Consider the following 19,467-nt stretch of genomic DNA (forward strand, 5'->3'; position numbering starts at 1 on the left):
GTGGGTACCTAAAGTTAGACCCCTGCATCTATATTTAAACACAAGAATTTCATAAGAAACTCAGCCTGTCAGATCTGTCAAAAAAGCAATTCCTCCTTCTCTCCTCCCTACATCATCTTCTCCATGCTCCATGCTCTCTGCCTTGTGATTGAACAAGCATTAGTGGAGTCTTGAGAGTTGATCAAGGCTGGAAAAGAGCAAAAATATGTCCTTTAGCATCCTTCATTTGAAAAGTGGTAGTAGAAAGGCAGGAGCAAGCAGCCATGGGTAAGAGAAGTACTGGGTTATGCTGGTATGTCGTATTCAAGGAAATATGGTTCAACAAGCTATGAGCAGCTACAGATCTTTTGGTAGACAAAGGAAGTTTTAGGTAACTATCCCTGTCCAAATATATTCATCTTGGCTTTTTTTTTTTTTTTTTTTTTTTTTTTTAAAGTGGGAAAACAAAAACAGTGGCACACATAAAAGGAGGAGAGTGGGAAGAAAGAGGGAATATTCCTGCATCTGCATAAATTATGTCAATTAAAGGAGGTTTGAGTTAAAGCAATGGAGAATCTAAGCTCTATAAAAGTGTGTTCCTAATAATAATCAACTCATCTTAAGGTGTGAGGTCTCAGCTGCTAGGTCTTGACAAGAGAAATGAGTGTGCTGATTGTTTACTGCCTAGCAGAGTAAGTTATTTTCTAAACTGTCTATGTATTTTATTACCCAAAGTCTGTGGGGACCCCAGTGTCATGCAGTAACGGTAGAAAGCACAGATAGCTATCCCAAAGGATAGTGGGGAAAATATGGGCTCAAGCAAAACTCCTACCACAACTGGCTGACTGCCAGTTTCCAACAAATATTTGCAGTTTCATTGTCTGGAGTATGGAAACATCAGAAGACATTTATTCCTCTAAATGCTACTTAATACTCATAGTTATATCCTGCACTGTGATTTCTAAAATGAAAGTAAAAATCAGAGATGTTATGGGAATTGGAGTGGAGGAATACTGAAGTATATTTTTAGTTCATCTGTATATGCTTTTGCAGAAGTGGATAAGATAATCACTGTTTTTCCTGTAAATAGATATGTTTGTTTTACAAATAATTCATGGGTCCTTCATGTGTTAGGAAATCAGTTGTGAATAATAAGAGACAAAGCTGTTTCTGATGACATTTGAAATGCCAGTAAATATCTAGGAAACTCTCTCTCATTGAACTAATTTTTACATTTTATTTTTGTGTGTATGTGCATGTCTGTATGTCTTCCACAGACTGGAACAAGAAATACAGAAATTAGAAAGTGAAGAATCACAAATATCTGCCAAAGAACAAATAATTTTGGAGAAACTAAAGGAGACTGAGAAATCCTTTGACAACTTGCAAAAGGTATTAAAAAAAAAAAAAAAGGCATTTGGGCAGAGATTGAAACCAAAGTCTACTCTTAGCTCCATGTGGAAGCAGTAGTTATAATTCATGCACTTAAGGAAAGATTGAGGGCAGTTGCAGAGGTTCTAGCTTAATACTGGTATGAGCAAGACTAGAAAAGACACAGTGGCATCAGGTCTGTTCTGGTTGGGATTTTTGGGTTTTCCCTTCCATCCCAGCTTTTTTTTGAAGAGCTATCTCCTTATCAACATGGGAAACCATGTGATGTTTAAAGGGGCTTTCAGCCCCCCTTAAAGACATCAGCAGGATCCTGAGAGTATTTAAAACTTCCCTGCCCTCATGGCATCCACTGATAGTAGCATTTGCCACAAATGCCACTTCAAAACATAACAGCCTGGAACAATAAGCAGAGCTCTTCATCTAGTTGCACCATGTCCCCCTCCTCCATTCTATGATGGCACCTAAATCCAAGGAGCAGCAATCACAGATACCCATTTAAAATTTCCAAAGGACCATAAAAGCAAGACTAGCATAAAAATCAAGATGTAAAGGAAATTAAACCCGAAATATTAAAGGTTTAACCAAACATCCTATTTTTTCCCTTCACAGAGTTTCTCCCACCAGGATGGTGGTAAGTGCCTTTTTATTCTTGTATAGCTTTGGGTTTAACATGAGTTGTTACTATAGCTTTGTTGCAAAGGTTTAAAGAGTGGGTTTCTTTCCTTCATTATGTGTTTCTGATTTATTGCTAGAGCCATTACCTTTTTCTTTGGTATTTCTATAATGCAAGCACAAACGTCACTGTTGTGGTAAAACAGTATTGCTTTGGCAGAGTTCCACCTCTTCTTATGCTCACACAAAGGGGAAGAACAGCATGAATAACTTAAAGCAGACATCATACAATTTCTGTCTTACTGACCCCTTTCAGCACGTGATAGCTGTGCACTGCAGACTCCTTCTCACCTCTCTGTGGTCAATCTTCTCTGTTGTATGTGCTCATGCTCTGTTCATAACCAGCTAAATTCTATGAGGACTATTCCTAATACAGAGGAACAACTATTAAAAACAGATTATTTCACTGATGAGCAATATTCTCCACATGATGATTCTTGCAGAAGGAAAACCTCACTTGGTTGGATGAGAATGTAGTAATCCCTAGCTTATTAACTCAGTGTCATACAAGGTGTGATCTATACAAAGTGTAGCTATATATTTAGGTATCTGAGTGAACAAATAATATGCATGGTTCCCAGGAAGCTGGAGAGACCCTTGTAGTGCCACCCCAGGATCCTTAGGACCCTTGAAGGATGTCATGCTAAAGCGTCTGCAGATAAATATGAGCACCAGCCACTCATTCTCAGTACATGTCTTTGAACTGACAAAATAATGAGGTTAAGACTACCTCCTCCAGCTGCTGTCAACTGTACTGTGAATGTAGATAAGGAACATGTAGGATGCTCCCAACATGAAAACAATGGGATACAATGGAAGTTACTGTGTAGTATTTGAGTTGACTTGGAGCTGTCTTTTCCAAGTGATTATTATTACTTACTAAAGAGGGCTTTTTTTTTAAGTCAAAGACCTAGTTCAGAAATTTTCACTCCTGCTAGCAAAATAATCCAAGTTTTTTGTTAAATGCTATTTTCAAAAAAAAAAAAAAATCCCAGATAGTATGTTCCTTTGTAACAACTTAGTCTTCCTTCTCTCTGAAGGATTTGAATTTCACTACCACAAAGTGGTAATTGCGAATATTTTATACCTATGCAGATGACACCATGGTCATTAGTATGATTCTTAAATATGAGCAGTGACTGCAATTAGCTACCAAAGTGCTCAGGAGCTTCTATGACTCCTGCGAGGTGCAGCCTGCATCTTCGTGTGTCTTGTAACAGCAAACAAACCAAAGGTAGCCCCAGCTAACAATTATGAAGTGGTAGTTTCCCTGAAGGTATGTTGCAAAATAGTATTTCATTAGATTCAAAAGGAGCCCTCATGCTCTCCAGATTCTGCCTGCTTTCAGTAGATCCCTTCCTGACAGAATGAGCCAGAATAAAGGACAGCTTGTAATTTCTGAAAGGTAACCAAGAACTGCAAAAATATGCCAGAGTGAAGAGAGCAATTCGTGCAAGCAAATGGAGCAAGTGGTTACACCTAAGTGAACCAGTCCCTCTTCTCTTCTCTTCTCTTCTCTTCTCTTCTCTTCTCTTCTCTTCTCTTCTCTTCTCTTCTCTTCTCTTCTCTTCTCTTCTCTTCTCTTCTCTTCGAGGAAAAAGGTAGGAGCCACTGGATAACCCAGGAAGGCTGTGTAAAACACAGACACAAACCAACCTGTTTGGGCAATTTCTTCAGTTGCTGCCACATCATGAAAGACTCCCAAGTCCATACATCTCATGTTTGTTTGTTTTGTGTCCCTTTATTGTGAATGCAGTACAAACATTTTTTTAATCTCACCATTGTGTTCCTGTGTACAATTTTGTGGTGACAGAGATTTTGAGTGTGCAGAAGCACTACTAGAGGATGCTCAGAGCCCAGAGAGGTCCAAGGAAAGGCTATAAGGGAAGGGAAGAAGTGGTGGCGAGCACCAGTTACTGATCAGATGATGATCTGTGTCCATCACAGCTTTCATAGAAAAAAAAAAAAAGCTGTATTTGGCAATGAGAATCTCAGAGCTTGAATCATCCAGGCACAATTAACATAAATTCTACATTTTCCAGGGTAGAAACACACTGCCTTCATAAATCACTGTGTAAGAGAAAGTAGAGCAGAAATGCTGAGGCTGGGAGCTGTGGCCCTGTCACCTTCAGTTGTGACTGTAGTGGCTTGCAGCTGACAAGCTCTCCATTAAACAAGGTCTGAGATGATGCTAGGCATTACATCATTTGTTGGTGCTCAGGTCTGCCATCAAAACCAGGCATGCTGCAGTGCTATACTGCATGCACATCACGAACAAATGGAGAGGAGAGAGCTCTTGCTCCATGTGTATATGTTTATTTCTCAAAGTGTATATAAAATAAAAGGCACATGAATATCTGATGTATCTCCCTTGTCTGCTGAATTTGCCTTAGAGGTAAATGCATGCTTGGCTGTTTGTATGCAAACTATTTGTTACTCCTTCAGCCAACATACAGAAGCCACAATTACAGTAATTGGACAGTTTGCACAAGCCTCTGTTTGAATTCTGTATGCATTAGCATATATTTGGCCAAGAAGTGGTCTAGGAAACCTTACCGGAATTATTTAGTAACCAGAATGTTGTTTAAAGACTCTTCTGATTTTCTGTCCTCTGATCTTGACAAGCTGTGCAGCCCAAGAGCAAAACAGACCAGTGTGCCCTCAGAGGAGGCAAGTACAGCTCTTTGAAGAGTTCTTTCCACATGTCCTGTAAAAATTCATCAGCAATTGACTTTCAGTTGTAAGCTTTTGATAACTTTTAAATTCACTCTCCATCAAGAGCTGCCACAATTACAGCTCCTCTGGATACCTGAGTAAAAACCATTTATCACCACCCTTGGAGTGACGTGTGAGTCAATTTCCTACCCATCTCACACATGAGTCCTGGCCAGGAGAATAGTGTGGGAGACAGTGTCAAAAGCTTTGCTGAAGTCTAAATAAACATCATCCACTGTTGTCTCCATGTCAATAGAAGATGTTATTATGTGGTAGAAGGTGATAGTTTAGTCTGTCATGATTTTTCCTTGGTAAATCCATTATGGCTTTTCCCAATCATCTGCTTTGTTTGGTTTTTAATGGTTTCTAGGAGGACTCATTCTGCCACTTGCCATGGGGACAAAGCATTATGCCTCCAGTTTCCTGGGTCCTCTTTTGGTCCATTCCTGTGGTATGACATTTTTGCCTCTTCTAATCATCAGGGACATCCACTGAACTCTGTATATTCCAAATATTATAGACAGTCTCCTCACAAAAATGTCAGGCATTTTCTTAACACTCTTGGATGTGGATTTTTGGACAAAAAAGGAGAAATCTGCCTTGTTACCATTGTTAGTGACTAGCTTCCATGCAGTACTTTAGCAGTGGTCTTGTGTCTTTCCTTCTGCTTACTGCTCACAAATACCAAAGAACCCTTTCTTCTTGACATTTTTTGCCAGCTTTAGTCCTAGCTGATCCTTAGCCTTCCTGACTGCATCTCTGCATCCTCGTAGCAAGGTGCTTGTAGTGCCCAGTGGCTAACTGGCTGCCTTTCCACAACAAGTATGTTGCCTTTTCTGCTTTTAATTACACCTAACAGTTCGTTGTTAAGGCAGGGAAGTATTTTGTTTAATTTCTTCCTTTGCCTTTGTAAAGAATAGATCATTCTTGTGCTTTCAGCAGGCACTTTCAAATAACTTCCAGCACTCACAAACTCCTTTGACTTTCTTGGATGCTTCCAATGGAATCTCTCACAGCTAGGCTTTTGGCATATTAAAGTTGTCTCTTCCAAAATTTAAGGTCTTCATCCTACTACTGGTCTTCAGTGATCTAAGCAGGACCTTAAACTCCACAATGTTTGCTTACTGTATCCAAGGTGTCATTGGTTACCAGTGTAAGTCAAATAAATCTTCTTGGCTTGCAAGCAGTAAATCTAGCAAAATCTAGCTCCTTGTCAGCATGTTCAGCATCTATAGGAACAAGGAGTCCCTGGGATATTCCACAAACCTGATGGATGGCATGTGCACAGTTTGTTGGGTTTTTTTTCCAACAAATGAGTGGGTAATTGAAGCCACCCATGAAGACTGGGCTCAGTTGGCCCAAGACTTCACTGAGCAGCCACAGTAAGGTTTTGTTGTCTTCATCATCCTGTCAGGGAGGCCAGTGCATAACACCCTCCTTAGTGATGACCCCTCTAATCATGATCCTAAGGCATTAGTTAAATAGAACTGACATGGTCTCCACAGCCCTCCTCTACACACACAAATATCTGTCACATAAAGTGCAACTCCACTTTGTCTTCTTCCTTTCTTATCTTACTGAAAATATTATATTTGTAGCCATCCATTGTGGTCTCCCCATCATGTCAGTTCTCCCACCAAGTTTCTGTGATTCTTCTGGCATCTCTCACACTGGGCACAAGGCTCTAGTTCCTCCTGCTTGTTGCCCATATTACATACGTTGGTATACATGCACTTGAGATGGCTGTCCTTAGGCTTCTTGCCTTCAGAAAGGGTTGGGCTGCATTTCTTACTGCTCTGATAGATGCCCTCACCCACCATATTGCTTACAGATGTACAAGTGTCAGCTGTAGACCCTAACCCCCAAGCTTGTTTAAGGCATGATTCAGTAAAGCAGAGCCAGACTATTCAGCTTCAAGCAAAAGCCTCCATTAATGTTCTTACAAACATGGTGGGAGGGCCAAATTCATTGTTCTTCCTAATGAAGTCCCATGCAGCCACCGAGATTTGTAGGTGGAACAGCCCTTCCCTGGGAGTCAGTATTTGCAGACCTGCCACTAATTTTAGTGGTATGGGACTTTTTAAAGAGACTCCGTCCCTTGGAAAATTAATCCATCTGACATTTGGTCACAAGCCTCCGTGTGGGAGCTATTCAGAGCAGCGCTGAAGGTTTAGCTTTGTTTGAGCACCCTTGAAGGATCACCTTGCCCCATATGTTTTGCCAAGCACTTGTCTGTCTGTTAATCCAGAAGAGTACCATACTCTGAAAATTCATTTTGTTGCATGTAGTAAAAAAGACGCAGAACTATTTTTATGTCATCCTTAGATATTAATAACTTATCAAAGATTGAAATTAAAATACTGAATGCAGTCTGTTTAAATGTTATTTATGTTCTGTCTTCTCACTTGAACAAAATGCTAATTTACTTTTCATCCATTCCCCGTAAAATTAGCCTCCTATAACCTTTTAAAGGTGCTAAATGAAAGAGATCTCATTGCCAGTGAGATAAAGGGAAATGAGCATATTTGTTTTGTTTGGAGGCTGGGTGGGGAAGGCAGCAACACAAGACAGGAGCTGGCAGAATCAACCAACCCCAACTTGCAGTCAAATACCCTATTTCTGGCATGTGGCACCATCACTAGCTTCAGAAGGAACTATATGAGAGTTGCACTGCCCTCCCAGCATTCCCTGCTCATGACAAGGACAGATTGGAGCCCTGAATTTTAAAATATTTAATTATAATTAATATACAGAAAAGTTTCTAAACTAATTCAATACTAGCAGCATCTAATGCTTAGCCTAGTGCTGTCTCCTAAAGCAGGAGACAAGGAAAAAAAAAAAAAAAACAAAACAACAGCTTACTAGAGGTCCACAGATATCTACCACATCAAAGTGAGGGTTTCACCATCAAGCTGTACAACTGATTTTCCCTACTGCTAGATGTCAGTGATGCTCAGTTCACTGGGGTAAAAGTAAGTATTTGCAAATAATTTTGCCTCCTGCCGTGTCCTTGCATGAGAACTGTACCCTAGCCATGCCTATTGATCCTCATGAACTGCAAAAGAAGTAAGGATGATTAGTTAAGCAGTTCAAGCCTGCATTGATTATGACATGTAACACATGTGACACATCTGTCACTCAGTCACTGGATGAGTGTGTATTGAAACTACTGTTCTGAAAGGACACTCTGTGGGATGAATAATTACTAAGTTTGTGCTATTTCCAGAACACAAAGTGCCTTCTTTCCCTGGACCAGAAACACAGTACTCACTTCTTTGTTCTGAGAAATTACTTCAGTTTTCAATAATGGCCTACTCATTTGCTGGTGATATTTCCCAGAGCAACAGCACCAAGCATTGTACCAATTTCTCATTAGAGGCAAGTGACCCTGCAAAAGAAAGCAGCTGTTGCTGGCCAGTGCTCAGTCAGCTGTGTGTCTTAAACAATTATTTTTCCTAGATTCTACTACTAAAAATACAAAACTTTGAGATACAGTATGCATATAAATTATAAAAGTCCATTTGCCAAGTCTGTCATTTGTCCCCTGAAATATGAAATAAAATACCATTTGCCTGGACAGGCTTGGGAATTTTTTCCAATTCATGTGATACGAACTGAACTCATTTATATACTAAATTTGTGAGGGTTTTAAATGAATTTGCTTTGTGCCTCTGTGCCTTACTTTTCTGACACCAGAAGGGAGAAAAGAGGACTTCTTACCTGAGTTACCTACAGTGCTCCACAAAGCAATGGAGTTTCATCCTGGGGTCTTATTTTTCTGCATCCAGTGTCAATGGTGGCCACCACTGACTGCTATGGGAGTAAAACTGTTTCACTAATATCAGGCCAAATTGTCCTGCCAAAAAAGCTTTGGGATTAGAGGTGGCACCATCATGTCCTTCCTGAGGACATTACTAGGTGTAGGTATTTTTTCTGGGGTGGGTGTTAGCTCACAGGGAATGTGATGAAGGTATCTCCTGTAACCAGATGCAGTCAAGCAGGTTACAACAGAACATCTCATTTTATCTATCATTACACCAGTTCCCTTTTATGGTCTGCACTGGTCAACCTCTCTCACCTGCTTATGGCAACAAGAGGCTTCAAGGAAGGGAGATTTTGCCTCCCACCCTTAGCCATGGACTAGGCAGTACCAAGGGCTTGACAAATCTTGCATTGAACTGGCAAAATACCCTTGGAGGGAAAAGAGTGGTCTGTTTCACACCAAATAGGATTTTATATTTGAACATAAATTTAATCATTTCCATACAGAGCTGAAAACATTTCCAGTTGATAGGAAAGAATGTGATTTTCTTTTATTTTCTTTTTTTTCTTTTTTTCTTTTGATTTGTTTTGGTCTGGTGCCTGAACTTTAAAACCTTATGTCAGTTATTTGCACATCTCTACTCTGACCTCTGCTCTTAGCTCAGCCACTGAATTCAAGCAGAACAATAAATGCTAGTCATATTTTACCCAGCCACAAAATATCTCCAAGGAAATACTTTTAAATTTATTAACATCTCCTCTAAAGTACACATTTAGCTTATGATAAGCAGCCGTAATCTCAAATGTAAAGCAAGTCAATAATTCAAGATAGCTTTCTACTAATTCAGGATTTATTAATGAATGATGGCATTGCAGCACTGGCAGGAGCATAATACTTACTGAAAACTAAAACAGGTACCCTATCAATATCTATATGAGATTTCATTATTAGCAAAGTTCGGCTTTAAGAACAAATAGCCAAATTCTGATTCATTAATATAGGAAACAATTGGTATAAAAGAGCTGTTTTCTTATCCTATTCAGTCAACACTAGCATTTTTAGGCTTTTATATCTCTATTTGAAATGTCATGTATTCTTGGTATCGCATGGGGTTTGTTCCTTACCTTTCTCACCCCACTCCCCATTTTAAAGCTCACCAACTTGATAAATCCAGAACCTCCTGACAAATAATTTTATGTGTTCATCTGACATAAGGTTTGAGTCATCTGGACCCATTCCCTCCTGCCTCAGCTAGTCTATTGAACACCAATCACAGGACAGTGACTTTGCACTTTGTTTGCTTTGATCCAATTATCTAGTACAAAGCTCCAGTGACTATTGTTAGGGCTGACAACACTCTGCTGTCTAAGCAATGAAGCCACTGGGGCTCATAGCACAAATCTAACTGTTTCCTGTTCTCTGACACCAGATGCAGTAAATTACATTTACTCCCAGATCCCTGAACTCCCAACCCTCTATTCACGAACAGCAGAGCCAGTTCCTGGGTGGGACGGATCAAGCAGAGTAGCTGGTAAGTCTCAAGGAACAAAGTATTATAATACCAGTCCAATAGCCATGAACTCTTTTTGTTATATTACTTCAATGAGTCTGGTGTCCTGATATCATTTAAATGCCAGGAAATACTGATTGATGTGTGTTGTAAATAAGTCAAGGCTTTTTGAACTGCAGTGAATACTCTCAAAACCAGGTAGCTGAACTATATACAAGTACCATAGGAAACACCGTTTTTATTTTTTTTTTAAACAGGGAAACACTCAGCTCTTTCCATCTCTGCTGGTACAAATACATAGTATTTAGACCAAGGTTTTGTGTCCTCTCTTGTACCCTTGCAGCTCCAGACAGGCACTCACAAGACCACATACATTCTTCAAATATTTATGTCATTTTTACTTCTTTGTATGCCATTCTTTCTTCCTGGGAAAAGGTGGGCTTTTTTTGTGCTTGGAGTCATACAGAGAATCTTCTAACACTTATTTTTCAGATTATACATGTGTCTTAAATGTAACAAGACTGTTAGAACCTGTACATTTTTATTGTTTTCAAAATTCTTATTTTCTAAACAATGTACTCCCTATTTCAAGACCAAAGGTGGCTTACTTGCGAAATGGATTAACCAGCATAGCAAAGCAATGTCTGCAGCTAAGGCACAGTGCACAGCTATGAAATGTTAATTTTTTTCCATAAGTTCTGTTGCAAGCCATTCCAAAATCTTTCCTTCCACCAACGCTTACCCTGATATGTCTTTAAAGCAAGGTTTTCTGTGTGTTTTGTGCCATTTTGTCAACAAGAAAGTAATAATTTCTTTCATATTTTGGATGGCTCAAAAGCCTTGTTAATGTAGTCCTTGATAAATGTGTCATGTGTGTGCAATAGGTGTTCTTAAAGGTCAGCTGTAACCATCCATCTTAAAAGAGGCTCAAAGTGTAAGTAGATTTTTTTTTAAGAAAAGTCTCTGAATCCACAAAACAGGCAGAATCTAGATCCTTCTTCTGGCATGTTGGTATCTTGTCCTGAAGTTGCTGCATCATGTTTCACTGTAATTAAAGCTTCTGCAGAAACTTGTACTTGTGAATACTGGCTGTCATCTTCAAGTACTGCTTTCAGTTCCAACTCTATTGTCATGTAGTTTTATATTCTATTAGTAGATCACATTTGGCAGTAAATATGCTTTGGTTAAATAAAGACATTTTTGCATCAATGTTAGTTCATTTTGCAACTACTTTGACAAGCTGGGCTGCTAGATTTTCTCACAGAGAACAAACATTATGCACACAGGCAGATAAGCAAGGTTCTGTTATTCACTTCTCTCATGGCAGTGCTTTTTACTGGTGAACAGCTTTCTAAGAAGTTCACATATGTTTATGCATTTACTTAGCCAAGTAGCTTTAATGTGGTCCTTGTGTTGGTCATAAACCACATGTTATGCCAACATCTAAAACACTGCAGTAAAATCACAGTAGAAGACGTGAAAAGAAAATGTTGACAGAATCAAAAGCTTAAGCAAATTAGCCAGAGTTAAAATACAAAATGATCACTCCTGTTAAGTTTCTAGAACAGCATCCTCGAAGAAGTGATAGAACTTGTTGTCTGAAGTCTCCCTAATATATATGACATTGTTACATTACACTACTCCATACCATAGATAAAAATATGTATCTTGCAACTCTTCTTATATATAGAACCATAGAATTTTACATTTGGGTTGGAAGGGACTTTAAAGATCACCCAGTTTCAACTGCCCTGCCATGGGGATGCCATTCACTCAATCAGGTTGTTTAGGGCACCATCCATCCTGGCCTTCAAAAACTTGCAGGGATGGGGCATCCACGGCTTCTCTGGGCAATCTGTTCCATGCCTCACCACCCTCTGAGTATTTAAATCTGCCCTCTTTCAGTTTAAAACCATTGCCCTTATAAAGTCCCTCTCCCTCATTTTTATAGGCCTCCTAATGGTACTGGAAGGCTGCAATAAGGTCTCCACAAGGTCTTCTGCTCTCCAGGCTGGACAATTCCAGCCCTCTCAGACTATCTTCATGAGAGAGGTGCTCCATCCCTCTGATCATCTTCATGGCTCTCCTCTGAATCTCTTCCAAAAATGCCCGTGTCTGTCTTGTGCTGCGAATTGCAGACCTGGATGCAGCACTCCGGGTGGACAGAGTAAGGGCAGAGTAGAGGGGGATAATCTCCTCCCTCAAGCTGCTGGCCACACTTCTTCTGATGCAGCCCAGGATACAATTGGCCCTCTGGGCTGCAAGTGCACACTGTTGCCTGATAGCCAACTTTTCATCCATGAGAACCCCCAAGTCCTTCTCCTCAGGGCTGCTCTCAATGACTCTTTTTCCCAGTCTATCCTCACGTTTGGAATTGCCTCGATCCAGGTGCAGCTCCTTGCACTTGCACTTGCTGAACGGCACAAGATTCTCATGGGCCCACTTCTCTGGTTTGTCCAGGTCCCCCTGGATGGCATCCCTTCCTTCTTCTGTGTCAGCTGCCCTGCTCAGCTTTGTGCCATCTGCAGATTTGCTGAGGGTGCCCTGGGTCTTACTGCCCGTGTCATTAATAAAGATACTGAAGAGCACCAGTCCGAAGAGGGAGCCCTGAGGAAAACCACTTATCACTGGCCTTCACCTGGACACAGAACCATTGACCACAACTCTCTGACTTCAGCCAGCCAGCTAATTCCTTATCTACCAAATAGTCCATCCATTGAATCTATGTCTCTCCAATTGGGAGACAAGGATGTTCTGGGGGACCATGTCAAAGGCCTTACAGAAGTCGGGATAGATGACATCTGTTGGTCTTCCCTTGGTGACCTTTGCCATTATTCCATCACAGAAGACCCCCAGATTAGTCAAGCGTGATTTTCTATTAGTAAAGCCAAGGTAGGTGCCTCAGATAACCCCCTTATCTTTCATGTGCCTTAGCATATCATCTAGGACCATCTGCTCCATGATCTTCCTGGGCACAAAGGTAAAGCTCACTGGTCTGTAGTTTCCCAGTTCTTCCTTTCTCCCCTCTGAAAAAATGTAGACAATGTTCCCCTTTTTCCAGTCAGTGAGGACATCACTTGACTGCCATAACTTTTCAAATGTGATGGAGATTAGTTTGGCAACAACATAGAATTAAAGAATCATTGACTAGTTTGGGTTGGAAGGGAACTTAAAGATCATCTCATTCCCTCAACCCATCTGCTAGGGGCAGGGATACCTCCCACTAGACCAGGTTGCTCAGAGGTCCATTCATCCTGGCCTTGAATATCAGCCAGTTCCCTCAGGACTTTGGGATGCATGTCATCCAGTCCCATGGACTTGTGGCTATTCAGCTTCATCAAGGGGTCCCAAACATGTTCTTCTCTTGCAGTGGGAGGGTATTCACTTCCCTCACACCCACCCAGAGGATCAGGTACTTCAGAGAATTGGGAAGCCTGACTCCAGTGAAGATCGAGGCAAAAGAATTCATTGAGTACCTCAGCCTCCTCTGTATCAGTTATCATCAGTTCTCCCTTCTTGTTTGCAGGGAGATACAAGGAGGTAGATTCTTCTTGGCTTTTTTTGCCTAACATGTGTACTTACGTAATTCCTTCTTGCTACTCTTCCTTGCCAAGTCCTATTCCAGCTTAGCCTTGGCTTTCCTGACCCCTGACATTGAACCATATTCCTGTAGTCTCCCCGGGTCGCTGTCCCTGCTCCCACTGTAGATGTTGCTTTCTTACTCCTTGATTTGAGGAGGTCACTTTAGCTCAGCCCTATGCCAGTTTCCAGCCTACCTTGTTTATTTCCTGCACACTGGGATAGAGAGCTGTTTCGTGCTAAGAAAAGTGGTCTCAAAGCCTTGTCAGCTCTCGTCAGCCCCTCAGTCCTTAAAGACAATTTTGCACGGGATCTCATTCACCAACTCCTTGAACAGTTGAAAGTTTTCCTTTCCTGTCTTTGCTTCTTGCCAGGATCATGCTCCTCAAGTCACAAAATCAAATATGGCCAGGTCCATATGATTTACTAACAGACTTTTGCTATCTGCTTTGGAATTCATTCCTACTGTACAAGCCTTCTTTTAATGCACATTACTGACCTAAATTTGTGCATCAAAGCAGGCAGGGTCTGACAGATTGCATGCTCTTCTGCCCTGCAAATATATGGCACTCAACTATTTCACATGAAATTCACCAGACTGTAATGAAAAGCCATGCACTAAATAATATTTTTAATTTTCAAAGAAAAAGAGAAATACAGGAGCTCTAGGGAAGCTCAAGGTGCTACTTCTCTCTTAGAAAGTAACTGGCAGCCAGTTGATGGGCAGGTGGTGTCCTCTCTTTTGAGTTATGGTGCTCAGAACAAATCAGGAACTTCTGCCCATCAGAGATGATTTTCTGAATGTCCTGTTGCTGCCTCATGGTTCAGCTTAGCTTCAGTTCAGCTGGCCACTCAGAAACATGCCAGTTTTAGGATCTTCACCACAAACAAGCCAGCCTCTATTTTTGCCTTTGTAATGTTGAAAGTTATTGAACAATATCTGCCTGAGCAGCCCTGGTGAGGTCAAGTGATGTGCAGAGCGCACTCACCCAAGCCCTAGGCACCAAGCCAAGAAACAAAATTCTTCTTCCTTTCTTCTTCCCCCTCAAGAAACTGCGCCTAGAAAGTTCTAGAGTATTAGTGTTGGTACCTGCATCTCTTTGTTCAATTATCACTATAAATTGGATTAAAGGCTTCAGAGCAGTGGCACTTGAATGAGACAAAGGGCACTTGCACACCAATTCCTGGGCTGGCACAGTCCAGAGCAAGTGATCCATACTAGCTGCTCTCTGAGCTTCAATATGGTGCTGTCTGCCACAGTTTCTCAGACCAATTGCTTTGCTGGTACTAATTAAGTACCAGCCCTGGGGCAACAGTTTTTTCTTTATTTCCAGCATTAATTTCCTGTTTCCAGCCATGCCAGCTGCCTTGCAGTCTCCAGCCACACACCTCAGAGCAGAGCTCAGCTCTCAGCCTTGCAGCTGCCTTCTGGCTGCCCAGGCTGCTGTGGGATGTCCAGGCATAAAAACACCAGCACAGAAGGGATATTGAAAAACTGTAAGCCCTACTTAAGTGTGGAAGTGGGCATCCTGTGCCCAGGGTTGTGACAGCTATGGACACAAATGGTCCACAAACGCCCTGAAGCAGTGGAAAAACACAGTCCTTAGGGATAGTCTGATAGATTGCGATGGTCAAGGGCAGAATGGTGCTTCTGCAGCCCACTCTAGCCTTCAGCAATGCATCACTCTCAAGAGGCAGAAATGCTCCTTCACCCACTGGCATCTCTGTCCCCTGGCTCCATGCAGGTGTTTCTGTGGTGTTGTACTTGACCTAACCAGTTCCTGCTGGGGCTGGCCGAGGTCTGAGCAGACGTCTACAGCCTGTAGACGGACAGACCCAGCCGTTTTGCCCACCAGACGGCCCTCCTAGGGGACAAAGGAGACCATGTCATGAACAGCATGCACATGCTCACCAGCACATTAATTTTCTATCTAGCACTATAGGCAGTGTAATGATGCATGTCATGATAAATTTCCTATTGATGATGAGATACCTTGCTTTAAGGTTACAAGAAAAGTAGTTCTACTGTGTGTGAATAAAAAGACTGAGGAAATATATTAAAGTAACAGTAATTTTTTTATGTTAATTATTTATTTTAAATACAAACATACCAAGCTACATTGATTCTTGGGGCAAGGGTATTTTGTACTCACTTGAAAGTAAATCAGGGAAAAAAAAGCAAACGTTCCAGTTTGTGGTATTCCCAGGTAAGATAAGTCATGTTTATATCATTGAGGTTCGTTGATGAAAGTGATCATAGTAAGTTTCACAAACACTTGTCACTGCCTGTGGTAATTTGTATTTAAGTGTCTGTGGATGTCTGTCCAGGAGCCAAATGTCTTCATATGCATACAAGGAATGCTTAAACAAATGAACACTTTGGAAAGTCTGAGATGCCTTTGCACATTTTTTCTTTGAAAAGCTGCCTAGTGGTATATGTCATCATATCTCAGAATGGGTTTTGGAGCAGAATAGACTGCTTAACTATTCCTACAGTGTGGTCTACACTTTTCATCTCATTACTACATCCTTAACTGCTAGAAAACCTTTGCTATTCTAAAGCAACAGCCCTCACATATGTTTTTACCTATAGTTTCATGACTCTTTGAAAATCAGTACTTTATTATTTTTTTCTTCGACTTTTAACAGTGGTGCTTAAAGCTTAATTCACATAAACAAGGGAGCACTTTTGGCTATTTTGTACATTCTCTTAACCTGGAAGCAGAGGTCACAGTTGTTGTCTTGGTGTGGAAGCTGAGAGAGCTGCCCTGCCATACACCTGTGGAAGAACTTGTCCTATTACCATGTAATTTTGTTTTCCTACATGCAGAACAGAGATAAACAATATTTCTTCACCCTTCTAAAATGTTTTGAATGCTACGAATGGAAGAGTTAATCAAGGACAAGTATTGATAATTAAGTGGTCTGGGTGTTGCAGCAAACAAAACTTGTTACCAACTTACTGGCAGTTTGATGGCAGAAAAGAGAGTAGAAGAGTTCTCTCTGAATTTTGAGGCATATTCAGCATGAAAAGTTAGAGGGCAACCTGCATGCTATCACCTCCCCTTGGCTAAATTACACCTAACCTCTTGGTGCTCCTAGGTGTCCAAAGACAGCTCCATGAGACATGAGCTGGAAGAGAAGGTCCTGTTTGCCTCAGATATGCCCAGCCTCCACCAACATAAAAAGCCATAGTGTAACAGTGTCCACAGCTTTGCACCCCACCTCTAACATAGAACGCTTAGCCCATTAGAAGCAGGAGACAGGAAAAAGGGGCACCACAGTTTTCTTTGTCTGTTTGGCAATTAACCAATCACTGGCTTTTTTTGTTGTAACATGCACTTCCTCTCTTGTTTTCATTCAAGCTTTGTGCACCATGGAAATTAATGTGGAGAAAGACAAACAGACAGGAGAGACCAAGATTGTCTCTGCTTCACCTGTTGGCCCAGATGAGGCCCATCAAAGAGGATTCAAAGTCTATGATGATGGTTCCAAGGTAGTCTATGAGGTTCACTCTGGTGGCACAGTGGTAGAAAATGGAGTACATAAATTAAGCTCAAAGGACGTAGATGAACTTATGCAAAAAGCTGGACAATCAAGTGTAAAAGGAGGGTATGAAACAATGACTGTGTCAGACAAAAATGTGGTAGCCGATGGAAACCTTAGCCATACGAAGGAGCAAATGCTCTTCAAGGAGGCAAAGCTAGAAATGGTACACAAATCCGGCAAAGGACGTGCTGTGAACCCTCAGCCACAAGACAAACCCTGTGGTGGTGAAACCCCAGAGCCTAGTGCAGATCAGCCGGTGACAATGATATTTATGGGCTACCAGAACATCGATGATGAAGAGGAGACAAAGAAAGTGCTGGGCTATGATGAGACCATCAAGGCAGAGCTTGTACTGATCGACGAAGACGATGAGAAGTCACTGCGGGAGAAGACAGTGACTGATGTTTCCACCATGGATGGGAACGCTGCAGAGCTGGTCTCTGGCAGGCCCCTGTCAGACACGACAGAGCCCTCGTCTCCTGAGGGGAAGGAAGAGAGCCTGCCCTTGGAAGCTGCCCCAGGTACACAAAAGAAAAAGCGCTGTCAATGCTGTATTGTCATGTGAACACCTCCTCCTTCCCTGCTCCAGGCAGCTCCTGCTCCATCACTTACCTAGACCTCACTGTACTTCTAACTGCAATACTGTGAACTGGAAGTGAATGCCTCCATTGCCTTGCAGTTGGGTTGCTTTTCTTTCTAGTTCTTCTGGAAGAGGAATGCATGGTTATTTTCCCATCAGGCATCCTATTTGGTGTTGGGGAGGGGCTGGGGGCTTTTGGCTTCTCTTTTTCTTTGTGTTGTTGGTGATGGTATTTTGTTTTGTTTTGTTTTGTTTCCTTAATACTACAGAGTGAGAGATAAATGAGAAATGGAACATATGTTTTCATATTTATTTGATTTTTATATATATATTTTATATATATAATGAAAACACTTTTTACATTTTTTCTTTAAGTATCTGGCAGGTTTGATCAGATTCCTAGGATTTTGTGGGAGTCTGAGTTTCATAGCCACCAGATATGAGAGCCTTAAAAAAATGTTGCTTCTCTTTTTTAAGAAAAATCACATTAAGCATTATTTTATGTATCATATTTTTTTATTTCTTAGGGGAAGGCTCAGATCACTTTACTGTTTTGATTTGCTAAAAATCAGACAAGCCTTTCCCTAAAAATTGCATAATTTTGTTTTTTAGTAACTTTCAAGTTTAGTTTGCAGTGTCAGAAAAACCCATTAACCATTTCCGCTAATTGGTGATACCAGAAGTGGACCTTAATTATTCTTTCTAGAAAATGTATGAATGATCATTTTGCCTTATATAAATCTTCCAGATTACAGTATTGTATATGCACTTCATCTCCCCAAATTACAGTTGAAATTGACATGAAAAAGATGCAGCTGTCACACCAACAAAAATGGAGTCACTCGTCGGAGCAACTTTCAGTAACTCTGCCAATGTTTATACATGAAATTTTCCTGCTGAACTCCAGTAGAAAAGGGATGCTGCTTTCTATTTCCCTAGAATATATGAACTTTCCTGACAGTCTGACCCTGTTCCTACTGGATTCAGTGGTGAAATTCTCAGTGCTGGGAATGGGGACAGGACCAGAGTTTTCTTTTGTAGTTCTTACAGAAGTGTAATTTCTCGCAGAGTGAACCTCCAGTGCACCTGCATAATGACAGGCAATTGGGTCTGATGCTGCCCTGCTTGTCCAGGTAAAACTCCTGTGGAGGCCCACTGGAGTTTTGTCAGAGCAGCTGTTTTGGGAGATCCTGTAGCCGCAAGACTAATATTTTCAAAAACTGCTGGTGGTTTTGGATGCTTCATTTTCTAACATGGGACACTAAAAGACACCTGATTTCCAGTGCACTTTTCTTCATCTGACCTCTGAAAATCAGGCCTCTTAAAAACAACTAAAGATGAAAATGTAAAAATGTGAAGGCATCCAAAATCAATAGGTCTTTCTTTTTTTTTTTTTTTTCTTGTTCCTTGATTCTTCTAAATGAGAAAGCAGCTAGCTTTTTCATGGTGAGTTATTATGAACCTGATTCTTGTATCACACTGGTTTGGCTTAAGTTTAACTTCACTCGCTGTACTGGAGTTACTCTGGAATTATAACTACATGAGTGAGATTAAAAATCAGGTTTTATGTTTTCTGATGGTGTGAACAAGTACTGAAGATTATTTTGAAGTGTCTTTGAAACTATCAGACTTTAAAAATCAATAACAGCAACTGAAAAAAACAGTAAAAAAAAAGGAAAAAAAAAAAACAACAAAAGCCTCTTTGCAGTCTGAGGTGATTCCTATGGT

The 19,467-nt window shown here is 40.9% G+C and overlaps 1 protein-coding gene across 5 annotated transcripts in view; it reads left to right on the plus strand.

Moving 5' to 3' along the window:
- PALM2AKAP2 (PALM2 and AKAP2 fusion) overlaps positions 1-19,467 on the plus strand; it is a 270,078-nt gene that overhangs the window by 111,770 nt on the left and 138,841 nt on the right. Inside the window, exons 4-8 of one of the 5 annotated variants that reach the window (XM_038124415.1) lie at positions 1,257-1,371; positions 1,981-2,002; positions 5,129-5,209; positions 9,951-10,052; positions 16,976-17,680. In XM_038124415.1, the coding sequence (XP_037980343.1) occupies positions 1,257-1,371; positions 1,981-2,002; positions 5,129-5,209; positions 9,951-10,052; positions 16,976-17,680 (1,025 nt within the window). Of the gene's footprint in view, positions 1-1,256; positions 1,372-1,980; positions 2,003-5,128; positions 5,210-9,950; positions 10,053-16,975; positions 19,247-19,467 lie in introns of those variants that run through there. The other 4 variants (XM_038124423.1, XM_038124416.1, XM_038124424.1 and 1 more) reach the window with 4 other exon arrangements.

This window comes from Motacilla alba, chromosome Z (genome assembly GCF_015832195.1).
Source record: "Motacilla alba alba isolate MOTALB_02 chromosome Z, Motacilla_alba_V1.0_pri, whole genome shotgun sequence".
Lineage (NCBI taxonomy): Eukaryota > Metazoa > Chordata > Aves > Passeriformes > Motacillidae > Motacilla > Motacilla alba.